General features: G+C 35.1%; 1 protein-coding gene across 4 annotated transcripts in view; it reads right to left on the bottom strand.

Annotated features, from left to right (window-relative positions):
• Slit2 (slit guidance ligand 2) overlaps positions 1-24681 on the bottom strand; it is a 333688-nt gene that overhangs the window by 51811 nt on the left and 257196 nt on the right. For 2 of the 4 annotated variants that reach the window (XM_076864131.2, XM_076864129.2), the window contains 13 exons: positions 24522-24665; positions 24248-24411; positions 23234-23257; positions 19574-19724; positions 16414-16488; positions 14743-14886; positions 11175-11318; positions 9442-9608; positions 8437-8569; positions 5223-5291; positions 2839-2910; positions 2296-2367; positions 647-718 (listed from right to left, as the gene is read on the bottom strand). In XM_076864131.2, coding sequence (XP_076720246.2) covers positions 647-718; positions 2296-2367; positions 2839-2910; positions 5223-5291; positions 8437-8569; positions 9442-9608; positions 11175-11318; positions 14743-14886; positions 16414-16488; positions 19574-19724; positions 23234-23257; positions 24248-24411; positions 24522-24665 — 1431 coding nt within the window. The remainder of the gene's footprint in view (positions 1-646; positions 719-2295; positions 2368-2838; positions 2911-5222; positions 5292-8436; positions 8570-9441; positions 9609-11174; positions 11319-14742; positions 14887-16413; positions 16489-19573; positions 19725-23233; positions 23258-24247; positions 24412-24521; positions 24666-24681) is intronic. The other 2 variants (XM_076864130.2, XM_076864128.2) reach the window with 1 other exon arrangement.

Raw genomic sequence — 24681 nt, 5'->3', positions numbered from 1 at the left:
TGAACCTTAGTTATCACATATATTTTAATTGCTTTACTCTGCTTTCAAGAAATATGGACCTAAATATGGGCAGTTATGACTGTTAGCACAAAGAGCATTTCAACCAATATCAACATGGTTATTTACCACTACCTGACTATAAAGTCAGTTTAAACCATGCCGACTTATTTATTTATTTATTTATTTATCTATCTATTTATTTTTTTGGCATGATGCCATATTAAGAGCTAGGTAAAAAATGAGTTCAGTTTGGACAAACTAGGGAAGACTTTTTGGAAGATGTAATGATTTGGGATGTGACTCAGAACAGTAGGGTTGGACCAGGGCAACTGGTACAAGGGAAGCTGATACTCTAGAATCAGAAAGCAAAGGAAAGAGAAAAAAGGCTCCTTGGGTTAGAGAGCCATGTCTGTAGAACACACACGTTAGGTAGCAAAGAAAACTCAACTAATTGAGGGTAAAAACCAAGGGTAAATTAAAGCTGTCTTGTAGTGGGCATCATATCCAGGTTGAAAATCTTTACATTTTCTTTAAAGATGAAACCAGTCACATTTTACAATGTTTCAATAAAAGTAGTGGTAAGAGGGCTGTTCCAAACTCAGGGGTAGTCTGACCCTTCACCCAAATTCATGAACTAGGTACTCACAAGTGTGATAATGCTGAAAGATCATTGAAAGCACCTTCAGGCACAACAGAAATGTCATTTCCATGTAGAGAACTGAAAGTAAGAGAAATTAAGATTAAATTTCCTACATTTCAGAAAGTTCAGACCCATGAATGTATGAGGCTTTGGTTTATAATAAGCATTTTAGCTTGTTGAAAAAATAGATTATCCTGCAACTGGATATCCATTTGGAAAAGCAAAGGTGGTTTCTACCTTACATCTTCTACACATTATAAATCCCTGATTGAAGACTTAAACATACAAATAAAACTAACAATGCATTAAAACAAAGCACATTCCATTATACAATCATGGGACAGGAAAGGCTTTCAAAAAAATGATATAAACCCCAAACCAGAAAGGAAATGAGTAGCAATTTTTTATGATATAAAAATACATCCCTGAGGTAAAAGATTCCATTTATAAAACAGAATGGGAAATATTTGGAAAATTATCAGATGCAAGGTTAATTCTTTTATAAAAAAGACCTAAAAAGTACAAAGTAGTAAGTACATAATGACATCTACATTAATACTGAAAAAACAAAGTACCTAGTGGGAAATGGGAAAATGATATGATCAGGCTTCATTAGAATAAGAAGCACAAATTCTCAGTAAACAAACAAAATATACTCAAATGCTTTAGTAATTAGAAATGCAAATTGAAACAGGAATGGAAAACAATTTCCAATCTGTCACAAAGAGAAAAATAAAAGGATTAATAGTATTCAGTGTTTGCAAGAGTTCTTTGAATAAGGTACTCTACTAAGCAGTTGATGAAAAAATAAATTTGTAAATCAAGATAATCTTGCTTGGCAGACAGCTTGACAGTTACTTTTGATATTCTCTCTAACTACTTAACAGCACCTTCCCATCCTAAGTCATTGCTAAAATGCCACAATGCCTGCACCAAGGTGAATGCACAGAATGTTCACCAGAGTATTGTATATAATAATGAAAATTCACAATTAAACCAAATGCTAGTGAAGACGATGATGATTACCTAAGTTATGTTTCCTCAACCTATGGAATACTCAGTACTAGTTAAACAGTGGAGTAATCTCTAGGTATTATAGAATAGAAACATTCTAAAGCACATGTTACATAAAAATAGCTAATGGCAGAACAAGAAAAGATCCTCTTTATGACTTTTAAAAGTTATATAGCTGTGGGGAGAAATATAATAAGACATAAAAACAAATGTTTATAAAGAAAGACCAGATGGGCACCTCAAGCTGTTTTAACTGTTAATTATGAGGAAGGGGAGTGGGAGTGGTGTTTTATTTTATATAAAGTACATTTTTGTAGTAAAAAAAAATGTATTCATGCACTATGAGATTTCTAAATAAAATAAGTTTATTGCTTCAGAAATTAATTGGAGCTATATAAAATGCCCATTTTAATGTTATTTCTTATCAAGCAAATGGCTATGTAGCAACAAGTATTACAAAAGAGAAAGTCATGCTGTTCCCATCAAAGGTATAGAAATTTTTCTTTCCAAACTAATGGTGAATCCTAATGCATCTATCCTGACGTAGCCAAGAATCAATAAAACAGTAAAAATCACTAAAAAGACAGCTCAAAACTCAGACCATAGGGTAGAGAGGTATTTGTTGAAGCCAGGATACTTACAGTAACCTAAGAGACTTCAATCCATCGAAGGTTCGTGAAGGAATACATCTCAGACGGTTGTAACTGAGAATTCTGAAAGTATACATAAGACTATTTACTTTATCCAGGAATCCAATAATGCCCCAATGCCATATTTTAAATAAAGCAGTTAAGAAATTAATTCTTTGAGTATCTTATAAATCCAGGATATTTACACATGATATACATTATCTTTGCGTTGTCTCTCTAACATGACCTCAAATACTTCCCTCTGCCTGCCCTTCCCTCAACCATTATCTCCCTAAGATCATTCCAGAGGCCAGTGGTAAGGATCCCCACAACCTTCCCACAAGCATGCTAAATTACTTTTTTTTTTTTTTTCCCTGAGACCCCAACATTTTCTGTAAAATCTGCTCTTGTTTGAGGCTTGGCCTGTTTCTCCGAATGAAATTGATATTCCTTGAGTCCAGAGATCCTTTCCATTCACGAGGATGGCCAGCATTGGGTAAATGTATTTTTGTCCCATGACATAAAGAATACACAGTACCACACTTTCACACTCACAGGGTGAGAAGCTGGGTCATGTTGCTGAAGCTTTGATTGGAAAGGGTGCTTATTCTGTTGTTACTTAAGTCTCTAAAGGAAAAAGAAAATAAAAAAAAGACACAGAGTCTTATTAACCAAAATAGAAATATTATTGATCTTAGACAAGGCTCTGCCTGTTAATGGTCATACCGGTATTGTTAGCATTTTAATACTAACTGAAAATCATAAAACACTGGATTACTCTCTGCGGTAAATTACAACGTGATTTATATTTACTCGCATCCTGTACTGTTCAAATCAGTAGTGAATGCATTTTGTGTCAGCCAATGAAGCATGAGCACCATGGCCAGTCTCATTTGGAGCAGAAGCTTGAGAAGGAGTTTCTCCCACATTCCTCTGCTACTGTTTCCATACACTTGGGCTGTTCTCTTCTACAGAGAGCTTTCTTGGAGGTGACACACAAGAGACATATCTTACTGGTGAAGAATAAACCTTTGACATTGAAAGTCCCATCAGATACATCCTCACACATGTTCACTGATACAGATATTCAAATTTGATAACTAAAAGGACCCTAACTTCATCACATTCACAATATCATCATTAAAAACACCTGTGCTTCTGCTCTTATCTGAGTCACTCACTAGTCCTTAATAAATATTTATTTAATGAATTATAAGTAAAAGAGAGATGCTAAATTTTTACCAGTGCTAAATGGCTATTTATAAGTATAGTTGGTACTATGCGTCATGACTTATATAAATTTGATTTTATTCTCGTTACATTTTTATCTTTATTTATATATCACTATATATCTAAACATTATGTGCATGCACTATTTTTTTTTCTGAAGCAAAATCCAAAACATGAAAAAATGGAAGATTCAGAAAAAAGGAGGATACACTTTTCCTTTGTTAAAATATATAAATATCAATAAAATTTTGATATTGGATTTGACTTATATAATTTGAAAATGGTAGGAATCTTATAGGAGCCTCATAATCTGTATTTTCAGCTGCTTAAATACCATGCCTAAATTTAAAAACAAATGTATCTAATTTAGCAAAAGATATTTGTATAATCAGTCACTGGTAAAGCCATTTCTGGGTTCATAAATATTATTTCTCATTTCTAACTAGTTTAAAATAATTACATGCTGTCCTTTAAATGCTCCACAACTAGTAAAGTGATCCTTTGGAAATTGAAGCAAGTTTACTTTTTTTTTTTTTTTTTTAAGCAGAATAAAACACATGCAACTGGTTCTTGCTTTCAAATAAATAACCAGAAACAGAACAGGGCACATTAGAAGATGGTCTTTGATCTTTAACCGTTTGTCATTGATATAGTCTATACTACATTTAGAATGTTTGATTTTTGCTTATTTTATAAAAAACTGAAAGAGATGTTCTGCATGTAAACTCACCTCACTGTATCCAGATAGAGTCTACTCTGGGATATGCAATGTTTTCTGCTGTTATAGATTCCTAGAAGTCACTAATTAGTAATAAATCTTCTTATTCCAGGAACACTAGCAGTCTTCCTCTGAAACTAGCTTTTATACTTGAAAATGAAATAGACTTGAACTAATAAGGTTTTTTCCATTAACAACTATTATCTTTCTTGCTGATTTTTCTGTGCTCCGAAAAACTCTATCCATTACCAAAAAGGCTACTACTCTAAAATGTGACATTATACAAGATTGTATATATTATATTGTGCATATAACCAGATCAAAATGATTATATATTTAAATATTTTCTTACATTTATAATTATAGTTAGAAAAATTGTTTACATTAATGAATGAAAGACATTACTTTTGGAGGACAGCAAACTAAATTTAAAAAACTTTAATATTTTGAAATTTATTCTTAGAATCTCAGTATCTTTGTTTAGTTTTCTTAAATCTTAAATAAATATATATGGGTTTTATAAATTAAATTTTAATACTTTTAACCCATAACTTACTTTACAATGCTTTGTATAAGAAACTTAAACCTAATAAACTAAATTTATAATGTATTTTCATTTAAGTTATTATGTACCATCTTTTGCTCAAAGTCAAGACTAAAGACATTGTTTTACTTCTCTTTCTTTCAACTTGTCTTATAAAAAAGCCATTACTAAAAGAAGTATTCAGTTTTACTGTTTCTATAATATTTTAACTATATTTAATCGTGTTCATGCTTCTTTGAATAAAAGGAAAAATTCTTCCAAGACATTCTATCTCCTGATTTATATTCAATGAAGATGTAGCTAGTGACCCAGGACCACAGTGATCAAGGAGGAGGGAAGCAGCTAACTGTAAACAATTTATGTTATCTGAAAGGTTCACTGAATCTTCTACTCATCCCCACTTTTATAAAATAGAATAAGTTAAAGATGGAAAATCATGCTACTTACATAAGTGTTAAATGTTTGTAGTTAGAGAGTTCCTTGGGAACCAGTGTAAACTGATTCCCATCCAGATATCTAAAAACAAAGACATATAATATTACCTTCTTATAAAGTAACAGGTGTGAATTATAAAATAAGTGAAGGGTATTTTAACTGAGGTAAGGTATTTTAACTGAGGCAGTCTTTTCCCCTTAATATGTTGTACCCCATTCTGGAATCATTATTGAAGAGAAGGAAGGAGAAAAAAACACAGTTGTCCAATCTAACAGAATTCTCTGTGGATCATTTAGGCTAAGTCATAAAACCAAGAAAACTTGTGCACCCAGTGTTTTGTGGCTAATCTAGGAAAGAAGGTGAGCATCCAATCAAGAGTTGGTAATAAGGTTCATGCAGTGCATTGTATTTTAATTGGCCTCCAGTTTACTTTCATTTATGTGGCAACAATGCCATGAAATTCAGCAACTAGTAACAAACTCCAGCTGCTGTGGCCAATATTAAACTCTTCACTGCCCACTTATGTATTAATGCACTTAAATGTGTGCAAATAAAATGGGCAGTTTTAAGGAGCTATTTGAGTATTTGGAATTAATCAGGCTTAAATTAGAAATATTTTTAGAATAGTTTTTACCACTATATATTTGCTTATTGATAATAATTTAGGTTTCTTAGAATATTGTGACACTGATTCAGTATATAAATATAGCAAATATGTCTGAAAGTACTAGAGAAGTAATCAAATATAAGTACATTTTCTCTTTCTTGTTAGAGTCAGAAGAAGAATCAGAAAATAGGCTTTCTGTTAAATGACAAGACACAAACATAAATGAATACAGAAGTTATAACCATGATATCACAAAAAGTACATTTCATTTCCTCTTTTCCTAGAATTAAGATGGTGGAGGGTACAGTTGACTTCTGTCAACTTGGGCCGCTTGATGTGGCAGATGATTCTGCCACATCAGGAAAGTGGCCTTCCTATCCAGTGTAGTAGCCAGTCTCGAGATTCCATTTAAAAGTTGGAATTTTGCTGGATATAGAATTTGAGAAGTTGCCTATGCTACCAACCCATTTTTAATATTTCAAAATGAAAACATTTATATAAAAGGGATGAGTTGTCTAAACATGTAATGGATGTGTGATTACAGTTGGAACATGTCATGCCTCCTGATACTTGCTCAAATGACTTCATATTTTTGACTCCTTCCTTTCTGTCTTTTAGCTAAGTTTTCCTTGTGTCCACTAGAGGGAGGCATCGTTCCATTTACTTCAGCATGCCGGTTTTACTCCAGGAAATGTCACAGCAGAAGGACAAAAGGACTCAGAATGTCAAAGTTTACATGTAAACAATCTAAGGAGAAGTTAAATGAAACTGATTAAAAGTGATGGACAACATTTGTTCAGGCTTGTCCACCAATATATACTTATTTTGCCAAGTTATTTAACAATTTAATAAAATACATATATGAGTGATTTCTAATATATGCATATATGTTACTAGAATGAAGGGTCTTGCTGACTTGGCGAAGTTCTAAGGAGAAGCTCTCTGGGAGGTAAAAGTTGAATTCTAAAAGGTGAGTTAATACTCTCATCTCAATAACCAGCTTTGTCTAGAGAAAAAATACCACTTTTTAATAATTTGTTCACTTTATAATAATACTGGTTCACAGTTCCGTAAGGATAAAAATAAAACAGAGGCAAAATGGCTCAATTGGACTTATATCAAACAGATTGAAGATTCAACTTATGGCAGAAACATAGATGGTATAGACAGGGTGAATCAAGCAGGTTTCCAATGGAGCTTGATATAGAAATTAAAGAATGTCTGAAACCATTTGATGGGATGGGGGCCAAAGGCCATTTAAAATTGTCTAAAGAAAGATTTAGCATCAAAAGTGATCTGAGTGTTATGCTCCTCCCTGGACTATTCCTAAAATTGAGGCTTTGTGTACAGAACACTGTATAGGCACGTAGCCCCCACCTCCCCCAGAGGGAGGTCTATGGGGCCCATGTGGTCTTTAGAAATAAAAACATACTAAAAAAAGGATGAAGTATTTAATTACACATATATAAAGCAGTGCTTACAGCTAATTAACTACTGTGATTGGTAGTAAAAGAACACTCCACAGCAGTTCAAAGATAAAAGGGATGTTGTGAGCACATGTGCTCAATTCGTGCCTGTGTTCTCTAAATGTGCCACTCAAGACCAAAATAGACTCCGTGAACAGGACATGATTCGAAAATAAGTTCCTTCTTTATGTTGTCCGTTTCCAAAAGCTTATCAGAGCTGCCCATTTGTAATGCTCACATGCGTCTGCATGAATTTACAGGTACAGTTCTACACTAATTACGGGTACATTTAAATCATTACTGGTTCACAGTTACGTAAGGATAAAAATAAAACAGAGGCAAAATGGCTCAGTTGGATTTATATCAAGCATTTGCACACCAAATTTTAGTTTAGAGATAAAAAAATTGGAATGAAGGGAGCAGGCAGGCTTCATTATTCCAACAGCACAGTCCCTGGTTTATTCTATTCTGCATATGTAGCAAGGATGCAGCCAGGCAAGTATGGGCAGAAAGTCTGAAGTAGGAAGGTCTAGGTATGCGGAAATTAGACATGTAATTTGTATTTATATATTGATTATGGAAATGTAAGGGATAACTGGCCTTGCATCCTTTAGGATCTAACGGTCTTTGATTTAGGAACAAAACATCAAATGCCTCTTTTTATGGGTAAAGGTTATGCCTGTTACTGGTACCTCTCAGATAATTATTTATCTTACATGCGAGATGCTGTCGCAGGGGTTATACAGGTGAAGAAGAATTAACCATATGGAATATCCTAGGCACTGTAAATAAATTAACTTTAAGCATTTCCCAAAGTGTACTCAATGCAACATTTCTCCTGTAAAATGCTTAATGTATAAAGGGACATAGGGTTGAATAAATGTGGGAGTTACCCAATATTTTACCATTCTCACTTGGAGCTTAATGCTGAACCTCAGCATAATAAAGGCACTGAGAAATCCTACTGTGGAAAAGGGAAAACACATCCAACCAGCAATTCCCAATTACAGGTTTACAGTTTTGCATGATAATTATTAACCATATTTAGAATATAATTTGCAAACAGGATTCCAAAGATTCTTGTTTGATCTTCGTTGTCTTTGGTGTGTAAACCATTAATTGTGAGGGAAAGGGAAAGATGGGTGCTACTTACAACTCTGTGACATCTCTTGGAATACCTTTGGGCAAGACCTTCAAGCCCTTGTTGCTACATCGGACCACTGTATCCAAGCAAGTACATTCCGTAGGACAGCGAGAGAGTGGGGAACAGCTGTTGTCATCATTTCCTAAATGAACAGAGGAAAAGAGCCAGATTTGTGGTTCTGAAGGCCTAAAAGGGCTTTTATGCCATTCAATTGACAAAAGCAAGAGTCTGGAGTCATATGATCACTTATGTATAGAGCAATAACTATTTACAAACTGACACCACACATTCTATATGCCGTTGTGTTCAGATTGCCTAGGGCAGAAGTTCAGAAAATAGTTTACAATTTGTATTACTAATATAACCATATTTGTTCAGCTATTTAGACTTTATTTTTACAATTAGGGCATATAAATGGACTGAGTTATGGAAAAAACTATACATAGACATTCGTGAAGAAACATAAAGGGGCAGTTTAACTTAAAATGATAAGGAAAAACTGCATGGGTCCCTCACTTTGAAATACAGAGCTCAAATTAGTTCTCTGTTCAGTGGTAATAATAATAGAATCTGCTCTCCCTACCTTAAGTGCTATTACAAGAATCAATTGCAATGATAGAGCATTAAAAGTGAAAACTATTACTTTTGTCAGATTTACGAGAACTTCTACTTTATAAGTCAATTGCTTTTCTCATTTGAAAATGGTAGTTCCTAAAAGAGATGCCAAGGATAATAAAGAAAAGTTAAAATGAAGCTATATAAATAGTATCAATCACAAGTTGAAAGTAGAAAATCTTCTGAAACACTCAGAAACCCACATCAAGAAAACTCGGATGTGAAAGGGCAAATCTGAGAAAAGAAGTATCCTGCTGCCAAAACAAAATAACAACAAGCAAAGCAAAAGATGCACAGTCATCCCATGTTGCACGGAGCCAGGGTCTGCTGCACATTCAGGCACTCGTGCATGGATGGGCACGGGAATGCCTGGGACCAAAGATGGCAAGAGTCTCTTACCATCATCACAAGTGAAGTCTTGAATGGCCACGTCCTGGATGGGGATTTCTTTGAGGAAGTATGGTTTCTGACACCGAGGATTTCCAGTTACAATTCTTTTCTTCCTGAGCCACTCTCCCAACCAAGCCAGGTAGCAGTTACAGTTAAAAGGATTGGCCAAGAGGTTTCTAAGCACCATATGCAAAAAATGTACAGTTTAATTTAGGATTTCATTGTCTTCTTAAAACCCCATGCCATATCTCCCTGCTGGTTTCTGCTGGAACAATTCCTTGTTAGTCTTGTTTTCACATCCCCCTTTCACTCACAATCCCATGCGACATATGCTATGTATATTTCTGCTTAAATATTTATGTCTAAAATTTAAACAATAACAACACTTGCAGAAAAGAGAATTCTTCAAATAATTTTCATGTATAAAAGAGAGTGAAGGCAGCAATTTGGAGTTTATGCAGTGGATCCTGATAGATATCTCATTTAGAAATAATTTAAACTTGTCAGAAATCTGACTTACTGTCAAACTTCCCTGCACTGATAATGCAGTAATTTAATATAAAGATGAAGGCTGATTACCTTATATTATTGAGTTTAACCTGACAACAGCTATTTCATTAATTTGTCATCTCAAGATTCCCATCTCTTATTTGCTCCAGAGAATAGGTTTCCTATCTAAACTGACAGCTGAGTTGATTAAATGCCAGTTATAAAAATGAATTTACTTCTACAAATCTCAATACTTTTGGCATCTCACCACTTCAGCACAAACCTATTGACAATCCCATTATTTATAAACATGCCATCTTTAATATGCACAAATTAGTCACTCCATGTAAAATGTCAAGTTTTATGTGGAAAAAGGATTAAGTACTTTATTGATGGATGGATGTTTCCCTCAAATGACTTCTTCAGTGATTTGAGGTATGTTAAACTTGCTTTCCCATGCCCTCTGTCTTTATTCCCCTCCTATTGAGTTAGGTTAGCATATTTGGAGAACAGCATGACCAGGAAATCATCAGGTATAATTCATAATTTCTAGCACTGTTTTTCAGACACTGATATACCAAAGGCCTGAAATATATTCTTTGGAGGTTGTTTTTTTTTTTTTTTTTTTTTTTTTTGACACTTTCCAAGTTCTGTATATAGACCTACAATTTTTTTTTTTATTTTCAAACTGTCTACATAAAATATACTCTTGCACAGACTCAACCAATTTCTTCAAAATTTTCCTAATATTATAGTAAATGTCCTCTAGTGAACAGGTTTTATTGTTGGTCTGGTCATCTTAATGCATCTCTTGTCATCATGAATGATTCTTTTGAGCATAGTTTGTTGGCAATAGCCTATCAATTCTGTTTTTATGAGACTTATACTGAAAATACTTCAATGTGAGAAAAATGAGTGAAAACACTTCAACATGAGAACACTGAGAAAAAATATAAAATTTCATTTATTTGCAAATGTTGTCAAGTTGCAATATTTTTAAAGTTTAGAAATTAATTTTCATATTGATCCTATTATTAAAAAAAGGACAGAAAATATTAAATATGTTTTTAATTTAATGTAATGTTTACAAAAATTAAATTTAACATGAACAAATGTGTCCTTTTTAAATATCTGAGTCCTTGATCACATTTTTATGAAATGTTTAATAATACGCTAAATGCTATTAATAAAAGTAAGAAATATAATACGCTGAGTTGATAACACATAAATAAAGATGCTATTTTCATACTCACAGAGTAGATAAAGAATGGAGAGTATCGAATGCCCCTGGTGCAATTGTGGTAATCTGATTGTCATATAAAGAAAGCAAACGCACAGAACTGAGTCCTATGAAACTGTCGTTCCCCACACAGCTTATTCGATTACTTCTCAACATCCTGAGGGAAAAAAAGAGGACATTGTTATGGAGATACAGCATCAGACAATCAATTTTGCCTAATTGAGAATCAAAATAATCCCTCTTTAAAAATATGTAGCATTCATTAGTATTTTTTGAATGTTCTCTTGCCATTAGAAATCATGATGTACTGAGAACAACCAGCAAGAGTAAAATTTTCAGAGTCATCAATGATTAAATTCATTTGCAAAAGGCAGGTGAGCTTGTACGGATTTACAATTCCATGATGAGGGTTGAAATGTTTTCTTTTTGATGCTATAATTATGTTTGCATGATTGCATAATGTCCTAATTCACCTACAGCTCTCCGAGTCCTTGAAGCCCTGTGATTTGTGTATTCATGGTAGTACGACATTTGAGGTTGAGCAGAAAGGAGGAAGAAAAGAATCAATAGCTGTTGCAGATGAGGAACTGAGGGCATCCAGGGACTCAGATAGTGAGTCAATGTCAAACAGTGGCTGGGGAGCCAGACACGACTGAGTATACATAATGCTTGCACAGACTGTTTTATTTATGAATATGTGTTCATTGTCTCAAGCTCAGAAACTAAAAATGAGGCAAGAGTAATAGACCCAGTTGTCCACAATGAAGTTTAAATAGGTCTACCCTGGAAAAACTATGACCATTTATTTTTAGGTATTTCCATTAATAGGATTAACATTGCTGTCATTTCCTCATCACTGCTAAAGACCTAGCTTATTTCAGAAATCTTTACTAAACTATTTATCTGTGGGGCTTCAAAAGGAGACATATTTTTAAAAGTTTTCTAAAAATCCTGGTTGAATATGTATAGTTGCTATAAATCAGATTCAGAATTCCTGTGCAATCAATGTATTCATTAATTTTTCTAAACATAAGTTAATCACTCTACTAGACGACCTCAGAAAATAAGAGAGGCAAAACCAAATGAACAAACAAGAGTTGCCTTAAAATTCCAGATCAACCTCTAATAAATAAGAATTACACACCTTTGCCTTCTGCTATGTCACTGATTATAATAAAGGATGATGCCTTCTTCATCAAAGCCTTGTCTTACATTAAGAAACAAATGCACAACGGAAAAGTATCTCCAGCAGCACTTTTCCTTGTCATATAAGAGAAAGCACTTGGTCTTAGTCTTATTCAGAGTCATGGACCCAAGGAAAAGTTGGAAAAATTTTACTCTCTGTTGCTGGAAAAATCCGTAAGCACACATGTGCACCAAATTTAGCCCAAAATGTCAAGGAATTCAAAGATTTGCTGAAATAGGTACATGTATAACCAGTCCTAAAGAGCTGGGAAGTCTAGGATAAATTAGGATGTGTTGTCAAATCTTTAGAGCTCTAAGCTGAAAAAGCCCACAAGCAAGAATAGATTGTTGCAGATAAACCTACTCTAAAATGTTGTGTATTCCAAGTTTGGTGCTACAGGACTCTACTTTGTGCAGCATAGGTGGATTCAGGAAAGAGGAAGTGGGTGCCTGAATCAGGTACCGAAACATAAGAAGCACAAACACAGCCATAGAAGTAAAATGAAAGAAAAAAGGTAAATTCAGACAGCTCCTCTCAGGGAGAGTCCTGTGAATGTCACTAGACGGAAGAAATACCTTGATAAGCATTTTTTGAGAGGTGTTATGGGCTGAATTTCGTCCCCTCAATTCATACTATGAAGCCCTTAGCCCCATATGCAACTGTATTAGAAGAGAGGGTCTTTAGGTCAGTAAAATATTAAGTGCGGTTACGATTGTAGGGCCCTGTTCTGAAAGGACAGAGGAAGAGACAGCAGAACGTTCATGTGTGCTGTTTCCTTCTGCATGAGCACAGAGGAAAGGCCATTTAGGCAAAGCAAGAATGGCCTCCTCCACTCAAAGGAAGAGGCTTCACCAGAAATTCACCCTGTCAAACACCTTGATCTAGAACTTCAAGCCTCTAAGAGTGAGAAACAAATTTTTGCCCCTTAAGGCATCCAATGTGTGGTATCTTGTGGTGGTGGCCCGAGTGGACTAAAACAGGGGGAGTTAAGGCCTGCTCCCCATTCTCTCTCCACAGCCCTCCTCTGCCAAGGAGAAGATCCCACTAATGAGGCAGTCCCTTAACTGCTATCTGAGAAGAAGGCTGCTTCTTATTGCAGGATTTGTGTTCTGCTGAGCTACCTGGAACAGTTTAAGGGAAGGTTAGACACAACCACCTATGGTTTATCTTCTTTACCCTTCTTCCATACATTCTTCACTATCTTTTCCAAATACTCACTATCTGAGTGCACATTTGCATGTCATTATGGATGGGCTCTAAATAAGCCAATGGGAGAGCTCTGCAGACCACAGGCTGGTCCTGCTGGATGGTTAAGTTCCAGGACATTCCTGAGAAGTTCAAGAAGCACAGATCTGTTCTAGGGCAGAGATCTTTTTTTTTCTTTTGGTCACATTTGAACTTGGGATGCTCCTAAACACATCCCACTGGCTGGGGAAATAGTCTTCTCCGTTTCCTCTGATAAAGAGCTGCAATGGAGTCCCTAGGTGATCAGATCCAGCCCTCCTGGCTTTACAAGGATCTCAGGGATTAAGGGAGACAGTGAAGTTTGGGCCTCTCTTCACTACAATCACCAATGCTTCTTGTTACAAATAGTTGCCTTCATTCCCTCCAAAGGTTTTAGTTTGGTTTGTTTCTCTTCCAGTTTTCAGGCCACCACTTTGGTCCAACATAACTTGAAAGACAATGAAAATAGATATGCACTGTAGAAAATTCAAATAACATAAAAGTACTATACTTACTATTCAACCCACTTTCCGTCCTCCCTGACCAACAACCTTTGGAAACACAAAGGATTGCTTTCTCTCAAATTCTTTGCCCTTGAGCAAACAGACACAACTCTCAGTGCCTTTTCTTTGCCACCAGATGGTAATAGATCCAGTACCAGCCAGTGTTTCTTTCACTAAAAACTTGCAGGGGCAAACACATGTAGTCTCCAGATAGGCTGTCACAATTCTATGGTTGCAAGGGTTAGTGGGAACTGAAATTTCAAGTCACTGGACTAAGAGGGAATATAAGGTATTTGAAGACAAGGAAAGAGAATGATTATTTTGAATCAGAACAGGTAAGCCAGATATGCAGAGGCACTGAAACAAAGACACACGATTCAACAAGGAGACGAAGGCTTTCCCTGACAACATGCCTGCAGCATATTAAGGATAGGAATATTGGAATAAGGGGCAATGTCTGCCTTAACAGAAGATGTGTGTTTGTGTGTGTGTGTGTGTGTGTGTGTGTGTGTGTGTAAGAGAGGGGGAGTATGAGAGAAAGAGAGAGAGATGAAACAGAGACTGGGTGGATGGGGGAGGGTAGGCATCTTCTACCATCCCAGGATTAGGACAAACAATGGATTTCAATCCACTGGTAGTAGAACTACAAGGTGAATCAGACTACTTACAAAGTTTTGAGACTTTCCAATCCCTTGAACATCTTATGCCGAACACTCTCCAAACGGTTACTGGTGAGGAGTATTTCATTTACCCCAGATGCTCCTTCGAATGCTCCCTCCTCAATATCTGTGATTTTATTGTTGCTAAAGTTGCTAAAAAAAAAATGTGTAAACCAAGAGTAAATGATTTTTTTCTAACAAAGAGGACACATGCTTGACCATTTTTTTTTTCTACTGAACAAAGCCTTCCACAATGTCCAAGTACTTCCAGAGTGCTGAAAACCCACCCCTTACCTTATGCATGAAGCCAAAGGGACAGTAACACCAAGACAGAATGTCTATGGCAAAAAATATCAGCCTGATTCATGTCAAAATGATCCCCCCAAATCCTCCAGAGTACAAAATTCTTGAGACTAGGTCATGGGTTATATAATCTCTATGTCCTTTGCAAGGCTCCGTAAGGAATTTTTCATAGAAAATCTCTGATTCAAATTATTTTGTGAATTACTGGCTAAAAGAGAGCAACTGAATAGAGAGAAGGAAGATAGACTAAAACCTTATTAGCATTTACCTTGTATCAGAAATGTACTTGGATATGGATATATTCCCAGTTAAACTTCACATGCAATAATTTGTGGAAACAAAAAATCACTGTCAGTTTATTTTTGAAATCAGATACTACACTGCTTGCTCAGAGAACAAGCACATCCAGTTCAGGGAACATCTTTCTATAGCCTCTTTTTCTTTCTCACTGCTCACTCCAAGAATAGGAGTGGCCACCCCCACCCCATCGAAACAAAATAAATTTTTGGTAGCTTTTTATTTCTCCCAGAACATTGCTCATAGTAGTTGTTTTATAAATACTTGCTGCCTGAAGTCATCTTATAGGTAAACTAGAAGTATATTTAATATCAGTCAGAAAGAGGGCAATTAAAAAATAACAGAACATTTGAGAGGCAGCACAACATGTAGGTGAAGTGCAGGGCAGGAGGCTTGGTCAGCTCTGCACTCGCAATCTCAGGGAGAATGGGCCAGGGACACTGTGACTACAAGGATGTCTTGGAAGAACACTTCTCTTCTCCTGCAGAGGTCTCATCTCCTGTGGAGGTTACTTTCTTGTCCTTACCTGTTCAGCCTCTGACCTGTCCCTCCCTCCCTTTCCTCACTCCTTCCCAGGATTGTAGGATACACAATGTGTGGAAATTGCTGAGTTTATCAACTTACTTTAAAATATGAGCCGCGGACATGTAACAGATGAGCTATGAAACCAGTTTGCCAATCGTTAATTTCCACTATCTTCTAATGAAAGTTTAATGAAGCAAAAAGTCAAAGAGTTGACATGAATGTGCAGAAAGAGAAGTCACAGCATGGTTTGGGGAACAGTAAAGGAAGTTACAAAATATCACTGAACCCATTTTAATGTGCTTAGATTTCTGGATTCCTGCTGTGGCCACATAACAGACCAGCTGTCTGTGTTCCAGTAAGATGCTAAGGCTTTGGTTGGCATTGTTTGAACACATGGCAAGATTCCTCACAGAGATTACCCTAAATTCACATATGGAAATCCGCCTGGATTTTTTATATTTTCCAATTTTGAAAGAAATGCAGATAAAACTTCAAAGGAAAGGGAGAACACAAGGAAACACCTGAGAAATTTATCATAACCAACAAATGACTTACATTTTACGTAACTGAGGAAGTTTCTTAAAGATTCCTGTGGCTTCCAATACTGTGAATTCATTATTATTGAGACGGCTAGGGAAAAAAGACAGGAAGGTTTCATTACCAACACTTAGCAAGGGATTAAATATTAGTTATACTGAATAAAAACAGTATTTAATGATCACTTTAAAATAAAATATAGTAGAAATAATACAGAGGATTTGTGAAAAGTACTATTATTCTTTTCCAAATTTCACTTGAATTTTAATTATTGAATAAGCATGTTAAGGAGTGCAAAGTAAGAAAAACCAATAATCAAAACCACCTCTCAGTAATCTCTAGAACAAACTTTTAACTTGTTTTCCATGATTGTCCCTTCCCTTTGTATTTTTTGACATTTTTTCCTAATCACTTTCTCCATATTTTTTTAATTTGCAGCTTTATTGTAATACAATTTACATCCCATAAAGTTCACCCTTTCCTAAGTGCACAGTTCAGTGGTTTTTAGTGTATTCACAAGTTTGATCAACCATCTCTGTCATCTAATTCCAGAATATTTTCACCAACCCATAAAGAAACATCATAATCATTACCAGTCCCTCCAAATCTTATCCACCCTAACACTGCCAACCCCTAGTTTTGGCAAAAAATAACTTCCTATTTCCATTGATTTTCTTATTTTGGACATTTCATATCAATGAACTCATACAAAATATGGCCTCTTGTGTTTACCTTCTTTTACTTCGTATGATGTATTACACCTTCATTCATATTGTAGTATGTATTATCAGTACTTCATAATTTTTATGACTGAATAATTGCATGGACGTTGTTATGGTTTGTATGTGTGGTATCCACCAAAAGCTCATTTGTGAGACAATACATGAAGGTTTAGAGGAGAAATTATTGGGTTAAGAGAGCCTTAACCTAATCAGTAAATTAATCCCCTCCTTAACAGAGTGGTAACTGAAGGTAAGGTGTGGCTGGAGGAGGTGGGTCATTGAGGGCATGCCTTTGGGGTATTTCGTATATGGCAAATCGATCTCTCTCTGCTTCCTGATCACTGACCATCATGTGAGCTGCTTCTCTCTGCCACACTCTTCTGTCATGATATTCTCCATCATGTGGAGCCCTCAGGAATGGAGCCAGCAAGTGATTATGGTCTGAAACCTCTGAAACTGTGAGCCCTCAAACAAACATTTCCTCTTCTAAAATTGTTCTTGTCAGGCCTTTAAGTCACATCATAGTAAAAACCAACTAAAACAGACATACTGCATTTATGTATTTATCAGTTGTTGGACATCAGTGATATTCCACTTTTCGGCTATCATGAAAAATGCTAATATGAAGCCTGACATAAAAGTTTTAAATGAATATCTTTTCAATTCTTTTGAATATGTAGGATAAAATTGTTGGATCAGATGGTAAATATATTAAACATTTTGAGGGTCAGATAAACTGTTTTCCAAAGGGGCATGCGGATTCAATTTCCCTGACCTACTATTATCCTTTTTATTATTTGTTTTATAAGCATTTCAATGAGTGTGAATTGGTATCTCACTGAGGTTTTAATTGACATTTCTCTGATGACTTATTTAGTGGAACATTTTCTCATGTGTTTATTGGCCACTCACATAACTTCCTTAGAGAAAGATCCATGCAGGAAATTGTGATCATATTTTAATTAGATAATGTAATTTTTTTAATTGCTCAATTTTAAGAGTTCTTCATATATTCTGGATATAAATCCCTCATCAGATGCATGGTTTGCAAGTGTTTTCTTCCTAGTAATAAATTTATGTGCATAATTTTTAAAATTACCAGTTTTTAAAATGCACAGAGAAACTTTTGCTAAAACCTACATTATAGGCTAGTTTCTACTACAATTCTTGATTGACAAAATACCTATTGTGTATACTGCTCTTGGAAGTAAGTATAATCCCTATGTGACTAATGAAATAGAGTTCAGGGCTTTTGCTGCATAGTCCTTATACGTTTCTCAAAGTCTTGGAGGTATTAAATATTGTCATGAACAAACAAGTGCTAAAAATATCATGATAATCACAAAGGAGTTTGTTTCTGTCAACTCTTTGAAAGGCATTACTTTATTTTTAATTATTCAAATTGCTTAAAATTCATTAAGTAACAGGCATGTGTATAGGCACAGTGGGAGATAAACTATAACACACACAATCCCTGTCAGCCAGGAGCTATAATCTTGTTGAAGACAGTAGGAATACACACACACAGAGACAACCAACTCTGCAAAGCAGTCAGTGACAGATACCAGATGGTGCCGGACGTCCATGTTGCTAAGATGTTCAGAAGATGATGAGATTTCACTAGTGTTCTTGTTTTTTTTTTTTTTTTTTAATGTTTAGAACACTAACACTAAAGGTATTACTTTTATAAATAAAGTCTGTAAGATAAATCATACATGGGTACAGGATCTGCAAATGATTCCACACACCAATTTGATTCCCTGTACTTGCTAGGTCTTAAGTTAGACTTGTAAAACAAAATCTGCTTACACTCTGCCTTCTCAACTTTCTATTTTCTGTCCTCCATTTTCCAGAAAATACTATCTTTTGTGCTTTAATACTTGCCAATCACTGAATCCTTGCATCTGTGAGTCAATAAAGTAGAAAAATAGATATAAAAAGACTCCCTGATTTGATTCACAATTAACTGAGATCTGGGATGGAGACTCTTAATCTACTTTATTTAGTTGCTATAAGGCTTGTGGATGTCAAGAATGTACTAAGTTCTTAGAAATGGGTTTATAATAACAAATATGAATCAAATAATCACTATTATTATTAGTAGTAGTAGTATTAATTGCTCAGTGAATTCTGGGAGAGAAGTTAATTTTTAACTGTGTTTTTTAGCTAGAAAGATGAACTAAGCTTCTGCCAAGAAGAGGTAGATCAATGTAATGTGTATCCACTAAAATTAATGTATTTATTGAGATTAAAAATGTCAAGACAAAAATTGCTATGCTCTGGCTGGGGTTGTGGCTCAGTGGTAGAGCCATTGCCTAGCATGTGTGAAGCACAGGGTTCCATCCTCAGCACCCCATAAAAATAAATAAATAAAATAAAGGTATTAATGTTTTTTTCTTGCTCTGATGCTTTTAGTCCCTCCCTCCCAACCAGGATTTTTGGGAGGATGAACTTACAGCTCTGCAGTGTACTGGGGAATGTGGTCCGGGATTTTGGTGAGTTTTTGATTGGAGCAATCTACTGTGGTCCCTTCACAGCGGCACTTTTCAGGGCAAGCCAAGTCTGCAAAGCAGTCTCCGCTTAATTTTGATCGATAGTCTTCCGTACCTATTGAGGATTCAAGCCAAAGAAAGAAACACTGAGTGCAAAGGTTAGAACATTGATTCATTTGTAGGAAGAAAAAAGTAAGATAACTATAGATTATGCAGCAGGGAGACAACTTAGGGAATTTTGGTCAATGGATGTCAGGAGAGGGTTAAAAGAAAGGCTTGGAATTTTCTGGAAAAAAAGAGTGACCAGATTCACATGACAGGAAAACATTAATAAAGTTGAGCTTTTCACAGCTGTACTTTCTGCTGATCCACTGAGCCATTCTAGCCTATTTCACAGCTAATCACACAATGGCTATTAATTGTTAAAAAAAAAAAAAAAAAGTTTTTTTTTTTTCCTGCTTCAAGAATTAAAAATGTATCTGGTAATAAACATACTCCTGTATGTCATTGTAAATTAGGGCTTTCAAGGCAAATGGATATACTCAGGTCTTTAAATTTCTGTGGACTTGTATTATTCTCTCCCTCTCACATAATCTTCAGAAAAGCCTAAAAAGCCCTCTTTTTTTCTTTCTTTTTTTTTCTTTTTTGATGAGTTTATAAAAAGAGACAAGTAAATCCTGACTTGAGCCTCAGCAGCTTGTCATGCTGTAGAAAGCTGCGTGACGTTCCATGGTGCTTGACGGAACCATGTTTTACTCATACCTCGCAACCACATGGTTAGATCAAGCACAACAGAAAATCTCGCTACATTATCACTACACCAACCACTAGGCCACAGGTAAGACCAGGAGGAAAGATGAAGGGAGCAGGAGAAAAGCTACAGGCGTTCTAGAAGTTGTAATACTGTTTACATGACATGCATTCTTCCCGCAGAATGTTTATGACCATAGTAAGAGTATTACTACCGAAGCTTTCCTGGAAACACAAAGAAGGGGCTATACTGAAAGATGCCTCCACCGTTCCTCAGAACTGCAGAATGGAAACCACAGCTTTCGGGAATAAGGTCCAGGAAGAAGTTGAACGTGAGCTACAAGGACAACAGAGAAGCTCAAAAGATCTGTGGTTTCTTCTTGGAAAAAAAAAAAAAAATAGGCGCAAAAGACCGAGACTAGAAGAAGATACACCAGGATTGAAAAGGGAGGACATTATGTTTCAGATCAGACACTTTTACTTACAGCCCCAATGGTGAATTCCTGTAAAAGTAAAGATCACCAAGAAGGAAAGAAAGACAGAGTAATCCCAATTAAGGTTAACAGACATATATACATCCAACTATACTCTCTGTGTCCTTTCTTTACCATAGCAACTATAGGGGAATACCATGATGTGATGGGATTTGTCATGCTTTGTAAAAGTAATAATATATATTTTTTGAAGCATGATGACTTTACAGAAAAAGCAATGGCATAAAGGATGCACAGTACAAATTAAGTTCTTGTCGATTCCTTTAAAGGATGAACTCTCTGTGAGAGACGTTGTTTTGAGTTATCACTGTGATATGGAGGATGCTATATAGAATGGCAGCAGGCAAGTAAGCATATAAAAGTGAATGAGAAATTAATCACAGAGATCCTCAAGGACTATCATTAGAACATTTGGATTAATATTTAGGTTGTAGCTAACATGCTTTTGAATGACCTTTCCAACTTGTAAATAATGTTCACTTAGCAGAAATGGAATCAGAATCTCACTGCAAGTGTGCAATGCCAATATGATAGTTATATTACCTCTGGAAATGAATGCCATAGTATTTATTGAGGATCTATTTTATTGTGCCTTTGTCTTAAGTCCAAAGTGAAATAAGCATATACTGGTAACAGAGTCTAACTGACAGACTGACTGAATGTACTTCAAATAATCTGTAGCCATGGCGATAATATTTGCTTTATGGTCATTTGTTAAGTAGACTCAAATTCTAATTAAGATTTTAGAAAAAAAAGTGTAAAGAATCCTTTTGAGTCCTGGCATCTATAATTCTTATTTTAATTAATATAAACTTAATTATCAGAAAGTGAAAGTTTAAGATGTGGTATCATATATAAAATATGTTTTCTAAAACCTTACTTGATTTTTTTCTGCCAGTAAGAGGAAAAACTGTATCAGAATTATGAAAACAGTCTGACTTTGTTTCCACTTGGTGAAATGGAAATATTAACTTCTAAGTTTTTAATAAAATATACTAAAATAGAATTTGAATAATTCAGTAGCAATTAAATTAACTGCTGTAATTTTTGGATTTAAATCATATTCAAGTATTATCCTATAGGTGGTCTGGGATTTAAAGTGTGGCTTTTTTTTTAATTTAAGTAATAGCTATCAGATGACTTTCCACTTAATAATTAGATCAAAATAATAATGTTTTTGCCAGTGAAGATCAATCAACCATTCATTTCAACATTTTACTGCGATACAGACAAATATAATGTGTAAAATATTATTTAGGCATTCGAATTTAGTAATATAACTTAATATATTAAATGCATGAAATTATATAAATTATAATTCAATAATAGCAAAACTATATTTCTTTAACATACAGATCTAACCCAGAACTCCTCTTAAGAAAGTAAATATGGTTTTGAGCACTGACTCTGCAAGCATATTTTTTTATTTATAGCTCTCCAGACATATTATAGTCTAGAATATACCCAGAATACGGTGAAAGTAGCCAATCAATGCTTAATATATATTTTAAAAAATAATACTTTAAAACAAACAAGTCAAGAGGCATTTTACACAATTGGCAGGCAAGGAAAAAAATAAGTAAAGAAACATAGTCTAAAGAGCTAGCTCTAGAATCATCAGTCTTGGGAATGTTAAGATTGAAGTGATAACACATTGCAATTACTTTTCTTAGAAGCACTTTATCCATCTACCTAAATTATTCAAGGCATTCAGTGCCCATGAACTTCTAATGTTTTCATAATGGATATCAGTAATCTTTTATGGAGTTACATTGTAACTCCAGATTTGCAAGATTGTAGTCACAAACTAATAAGGAATGAGTCATATAAATCAGCATGAGGCTGCTATTTTCATATAAAAAGTGAAGCAAAAGTAGGAAAAGAATTATTCTTTTTTACATAAAAAGTTTTTTTTTAAAGTAAGACTTCTTTTGAAAATGCAATACTGCATGTCTCTAACTGATTTCATGTAGAAATAGCTCTTTGACAACAGAAGGCCTCTGTCTTTAAAATTAGCTCAGTAAGCTATATTTTAAAAACAGGCTGAAAGATCAGGTATACAATGTAAGGAGAAAAAATGATTTAAGTAGAAAGCCATAGGTTCAAACATTTAAGCTACTGTGAGAAATTGTAGATAATGTGCCAAAGTGAAAGGGAGAGAAAAAAAGGTGGGAGTTTAATAATAAATATGTTTAACATTAGAAGCTGCATGCAAAGGTCAGGTTTTCAGGAAACAGCTACAAGTGATCTATGCATAAGTCAATCTACCTAAAGAGTATTCACTGTAGTTTCAAAAGCATGCATATCAAAGTTTTAGAAGATATTTTATAAAGTGAGGAAAGGGTGTCTGCGGTTAGTCCTACCACCGAGCAAAACCTACCTGGAATGAAATACTGTTCTTTAGCTAAATAAAAAAAAGAGAAAAAAAAATAGAAGATGCACCTGAATGTCAGCAAGCAGAGATACGAGTTATATTAGATTAAGAATGGATTCAAGTTACTATAGATTACTAAATAAAAATGCATATTCACAGCAGAGGCCAGAGTACAGTAATGCACAGTGAATAATAAGTGCATCTGTAATTACAGACAATAACCAGCCTCATTTTGATATTAGCATTTAGTATTAATTAACTGCCGAATGTGAATACACCTGGAACAGTTAAGCAGCATACTACTGAAAACATAGAGAATTCGTTCTATCATCAGAATATAAATAAAATGAGATTAAAGGAAATAGTGCCTTTCAATGAAGCAATCACTCCATTTAATAGCAATTCAATACATTTATATTTAGCTTTTGGTAGATAAAAATGTAATATTCCCAAAAGGTTAAAATAGCCTTTTGGAAAAAAAAAATAATCTCTCTTCACAATTCTATTCAAAATAAGGAAATGCAAAATGAGCAAGTGTGATAGAGTGAGAGGCGAGGGATCAGGAGGGTTTTTGCCCCTGCTTCTGAGCCTCAGCACATCATGTCACCAAATCTCAGTTCATTTTCTGAAGAAATGAAAACATGATTGATTACTTGAAATTGGTCAATAGAGAACAGTACAACAAACACAACACTTAACATATTTTAAAGGCATTTCGAGTTAGATAAAAGGCCCTTGTTATGTTTGAATCCCAAGTACACAGTATGAAATATCCAGGCATCATTTGAACTTGGCCGATAGCCCATTTCTTCCTCTAGATATAGTATTTAAAATGTTATATAAAAAGTGAATTTGTACTCTATGAGTTGTGTCTACAATTCTCTTGTTCTTTATCTTCTTGGGCAAATTAAATGAAATATGAATCTACAATGTTTGGGAGCCAGCCAAAGGGTGACTTCTTTCAGTAGTTCTCACATAACCACTGTTTTTGGTCACATTTTGGAAATGTCAAGAAATTACCTGAACAACGAAATTTCTTGCTTTTGATCTGTCCAATCCTTTTGTTTGCCAGGCGGCGGGGGCTGGTACAGCGGGCACCACTGGTCTCAATCGGGTTGGTATGGAGATAATCCGCCAGCCACTTGAGATGGCAGTCACAAATAAAGGGGTTCTGGGCCAAATGCCTTTCAGGAACACAGAAGAGTTTTTCACACATGACTTCCATTGGACTCCACTCTCATATTGAGAGTGAAAACAACAGTCATCAAATTTGATGCAAATCATATCTACATACATAGTTTGAATGGCCCGGAGAGGTGAGAAGGTCCCCTTGGCGATGGTCTGAAGCTTGTTGTCATACAAGGAGAGAAGGTTCAAGTTGTGGAGATCCTGAAAAGCATCTACCCGAAGGCAGTTTATCTTGTTGGCATTCAATAATCTGTTTGATCAAATAG

This window comes from Callospermophilus lateralis, chromosome 8, assembly GCF_048772815.1.
Source record: "Callospermophilus lateralis isolate mCalLat2 chromosome 8, mCalLat2.hap1, whole genome shotgun sequence".
Classification (NCBI taxonomy): domain Eukaryota; kingdom Metazoa; phylum Chordata; class Mammalia; order Rodentia; family Sciuridae; genus Callospermophilus; species Callospermophilus lateralis.
Note: the sequence above shows the minus strand (reverse complement) of the source record. Positions and strands in the feature narration are given on the sequence as shown.